This window comes from Choristoneura fumiferana, chromosome 5 (genome assembly GCF_025370935.1).
Source record: "Choristoneura fumiferana chromosome 5, NRCan_CFum_1, whole genome shotgun sequence".
In the NCBI taxonomy this organism is placed as follows: domain Eukaryota; kingdom Metazoa; phylum Arthropoda; class Insecta; order Lepidoptera; family Tortricidae; genus Choristoneura; species Choristoneura fumiferana.
In genome coordinates this window covers 22,484,710-22,489,185 of record NC_133476.1, presented here as the reverse complement: position 1 = coordinate 22,489,185, position 4,476 = coordinate 22,484,710, and the positions used below count along the sequence as shown (strand labels likewise).

At 32.6% G+C, this 4,476-nt stretch overlaps 1 protein-coding gene across 1 annotated transcript; it reads left to right on the top strand.

Annotated features, from left to right (window-relative positions):
- The first annotated feature begins 626 nt into the window (after nucleotides 1–626).
- Nucleotides 627–3,198, top strand: LOC141427862 (uncharacterized). The gene is made up of 2 exons (XM_074087452.1): nucleotides 627–805; nucleotides 897–3,198. The coding sequence occupies exon 2, from the start codon at nucleotides 985–987 to the stop codon at nucleotides 2,107–2,109; it is 1,125 nt and encodes a 374-aa protein (XP_073943553.1). The 5' UTR covers nucleotides 627–805; nucleotides 897–984; the 3' UTR covers nucleotides 2,110–3,198.
- The last annotated feature ends 1,278 nt before the right edge of the window (nucleotides 3,199–4,476 follow it).

Below are 4,476 nucleotides of genomic sequence, written 5' to 3'. Positions count from 1 at the left end.
CGGCTATTACTAAAGCGAGTCGAGGAGTCATTTGTGAAATCGTGACTCGTTTGTTTTAGCTCTCTTTTATAAAAGCACAAATAAAAGTACACACACATTTTATGCATGTTTTCTATTAGCTTTCAATAAAGGTAATGCGTCCGTAAATTGGTCCGTCCAGGTCCGTCCCGATGTCAGGTTGATAGGTTATTCGGCGTCACAGGTATATGGGAAATGGGAAACAACCATCGCCACGCTCCAGTGACTCTGCTTAACGCAATCAGCGGCCGATCAAGATGGCAGCGTCACGGCGTCACGGCAAAGTGGCGCCCAGCACGGCGTGGCGCGTGACACGTGAGCCTGGCGCGGGGTACGGCCAGCCAAAGACGGCCGGTCGTTCACTTGCGCTCCATTTGAACTTTAATGAATGGCCTGGGTTGCATTGCAGTGCTAACTTTTCTTCAATTCGCGCAATAACTGCTTCTTTGCTAAAGTTATTCTAGACTAGAGGTACGATACACCAGTCATATGGGTGTGTAATGTTTGTCATAAGAACGATTTGCGAATTTTCATTTCTCATAACACAAATATCAGAATTTCAATCTGTCGAAATATTGAGAACGTATAAAAACAATATGCATGTAAATGAAGGTTGATACACTTCATTTAATTAAAACTATTTGTATCTCTATGGTTTAGCTCCATAGAGTTATCGAGACAATGACGGACAGAATGACAAGGACTTATTAAAATGAATGTTATGTTTAAAAGGTACTGATAAAGAAAATAAGGAAATAATAGCTCTAAATGTTGTTTTTCTTTACAGGTGAGATTTATTTTAGTTATTATTTAACCTAAGATGTTACGCCACATAGGTATAAATGTTTATTTTTAATAAAAATCCTGTTTCTTTACAGAGCAACGCAATTTGGTTATTATTTCACCAACGGTGTTTAGTGTTTAAAAAACACATTATAAAACAACATTTCTATAGCTAATTTAACAATGGCGAAGTTAAAATTCAAATTTGCGGTGAAAGCGGGTGATGATTCCAAAAGCAATATAATCTGTATAACTACAATTACGGATGTCAACAACCAAACCTTCTTATTGCCGGATGAGCTACAACCGGTAAAATTGCATGATACAATTATAAAAACTGAAGCTTTTGCAAAAGTAAAGAATACACTAAAAAGGAGACATGATCAACGACAAGTATGGATTTCGTTGACAACCGAGATCAGTAATGTTTACATAGACGAAGATGGAAATATGCAATTCAAAGGATATTTACTGGAAGAAGCCCCACCAGAGGTGCATCAACAAATCCCCACCACTGGAATTTCAGAAGAGGTTTTAACGAGAATTTTACAAAGCTGTGCAGAAATGAACAAGGATGTTCCTAAACCACAAAACGTAAGAAATATTACAGAAAAGTTTGTAATAGAAAAATTCACAAGGAAAACATCGAATGTATTTCAATGGATGACTATTTTTGAAGCAGAATGTACTCGCTTAGGAATAGAAGAAGATTTGAGGAAAATTGAAGCTCTTAGATTATTCTTGGAAGACTCCTGTATAGATTGGTACACTTCTATGCTTATAAAACATACTATTAACTCAGACTGGTTGGTATGGAAAAAAAGCTTCTGTGACACATATGCAGACAAAGGCTGGTCCCAGGTTCGGTATGCACTTTTATTCAAATATAGACAGGGGTCATTACTGGAATACGCTTTAAAAAAAGAGAGACTTTTATTAGAGATGAATAAAACAATTGATACGCCTACTTTGATGGACTTGATTGCTACAGGTTTACCACATTATATAGCGGATAAAATTGATAGGAAAACTTTGAAAGAGACTGAAGACTTATTCAATAACATCAGGGGCTTGGAACACCTGGTAAGAAAACAGAATACTGGAGTTTTAGAAAAAAATAATTATGAAAAAGAAGAAAAAGTACGACCATGCCGAATATGTGAAAAAGAAAACAAGGGTAGTCGGTATCATCCTGAAACATTATGTTGGTTCAAAAACATAAATAACAAACCAAAACGAGAATATATCCGAAGCGTTAATAATTCTGAATTAGAAACAGAACTAAATCAAATTGATCCAAAAAACTAATATTCCCACCATTAATCAAAATTAAAATATGCATAAATGATACTTTAGAAACTTTGGCAATTTATGATTCAGGTTCAAATGTTTCTTTAATAAACTCAAGGCTATTATCCTATAAAAATTACTCAACAGAAAAAAATATAAATAATGCTAACTTAAAAACGATTAATGGTGTAAAAAAAACGGTAGGAATAGTAACTTTAAAAATAAAAATATTCGATATTGAAAAAAAAATTAATGTTTTCGTAATAGATGAAGAAAACTTCGATTATGATTTCCTGCTTGGGCTAGACTGTATAGAGCAATTTCATTTGATACAAAATGAAAAATTACAAATAACGCAAACTGTACAAAATTATAAAAAAGAACAATATGATGATAAGAGGTGTCACAAAAAAGAAACAATAATTCCTGGCTCTACAGGTATTGTAAGTAATGAAGCAAATAACAATAATGTATTTAAAGTTAATTTTAATGAACATATTGACGTAACTAACTTCTGCATATCCGTAAATCATCTAGATCTACAGGAAAAAACAGTAATAGAGGAACTAATAAGCAAGTATAAGTCACTTTTCGCTAAAGATAAGTATGATATCGGTACGGTGCAGGGTTATGAAGCACACATTGATCTAGTAATAGATAAATACTGCAGTAAAAGACCATATAGATGTAGTATAGAAGATAAACATGAAATTGAACAACAAATATCGAAACTATTGCAAGAAAACTTGATAGAGGAGTCTTATAGTCCCTTTGCTGCTCCGGTAACAATGGCTTTTAAAAAAGAGGACGGAAAAAGGTCGAGACTATGTATAGATTTTCGTGATTTAAATAAAATTGTGGTTCCGCAATCGCAACCATTCCCACTGATTGACGATTTAATGCAAAAAACAAGAAATTGTAAATTTTTTACTACTCTAGACATAAACTCAGCTTTCTGGTCAATTCCTTTGAAAGTTGAAGACAGAAAAAAGACAGCTTTTGTTACTCAGGAGGGACATTACCAATGGACTTGTTTACCATTCGGCTTAAAAACTTCACCTGCCATCTTTCAAAGGATATTGAGTACCATTATAAGAAAACACAAATTATCCGATTTCACTGTTAATTATATTGATGATATTTTGGTGTTTTCAAAAACATTTAATGAACATATTATTCACTTATCATTGTTATTGGAGGCAATTTTAAAAGAAGGATTTAGATTGAAATTCTCCAAGTGCAATTTCGCACAAGACTCTGTAAAATACTTGGGTCATATAATTAAAAACAATACAGTCACTCCATTAAAGGATAACTTAATTGCTATAAAAGAGTTCCCTGTCCCGAAAACACAAAAAAATGTTAGACAATTTCTAGGAAAAATAAATTTCTATGGAAAATATATATCACATACATCAATCGTGCTAGATCCGTTACATAATTTGTTGCGAAAGGACAAAAATTTATTTGGTCAGAAAAATGTCAAGAATCCTTCGACACAATAAAAAAACTTCTGTGCTCAAAACCCATCTTAGCTATATTTGACCCAGATTTGCCGATATATATTTACACAGATGCAAGTATGCAAGGTATAGGCGCTGTTTTAAAACAAACACAACAAAACGGAGAAGAAAAGCCTTGCGCATACTTTTCAAAAAAATTAAGTGATACCCAAAAAAAGAAAAAAGCCGTATATCTGGAATGTTTAGCTATAAAAGAAGCTATAAAATATTGGCAAATATGGCTCATAGGAAAAAAATTTACAGTTTTCTCTGATCATAAGCCTTTAGAAAAAATGAACATTAAAGCCAGAACAGATGAGGAATTGGGAGATCTTACATATTATTTATCACAATTTGAGTTCGAAGTAATATATTCGCCGGGAAAATATAATTTAGAAGCAGACAGTTTAAGTAGAAATCCGGTATTAGAACCGAGCGAAAATCAAGACGAAAGTTTAAAAGTTATAAATCTAGTTAAAATAGAAGATATCCAAATGGATCAAAATGAAAATGATGACATAAAACAGAATAAAAATAAACTTAAGTTAAAAAACAATGTATATTTCAAAAAAATTGGAAAAAAAGAAAAAATAATCCTAACTGAGGAATTCAGTAAAAAACTGATTAAAAACGTACATTTTTACTATTGTCATATAGGAATACAACAAATGAATAAAAAAATAAAACCATTTTATACAGCAAAGAATTTAACAAATAATATAAAAAGTGTTTGTGATAGCTGTGAAATCTGCATAAAAAACAAATCAAGAGGAAAATATAAGTTCGGTGTAATGTCTCACTTGGGCCCTGCATCATATCCTTTTGAGATCGTTTCGATAGATACTATCGGTGGATTTGGTGGTTCACGTTCTACAAAAACATA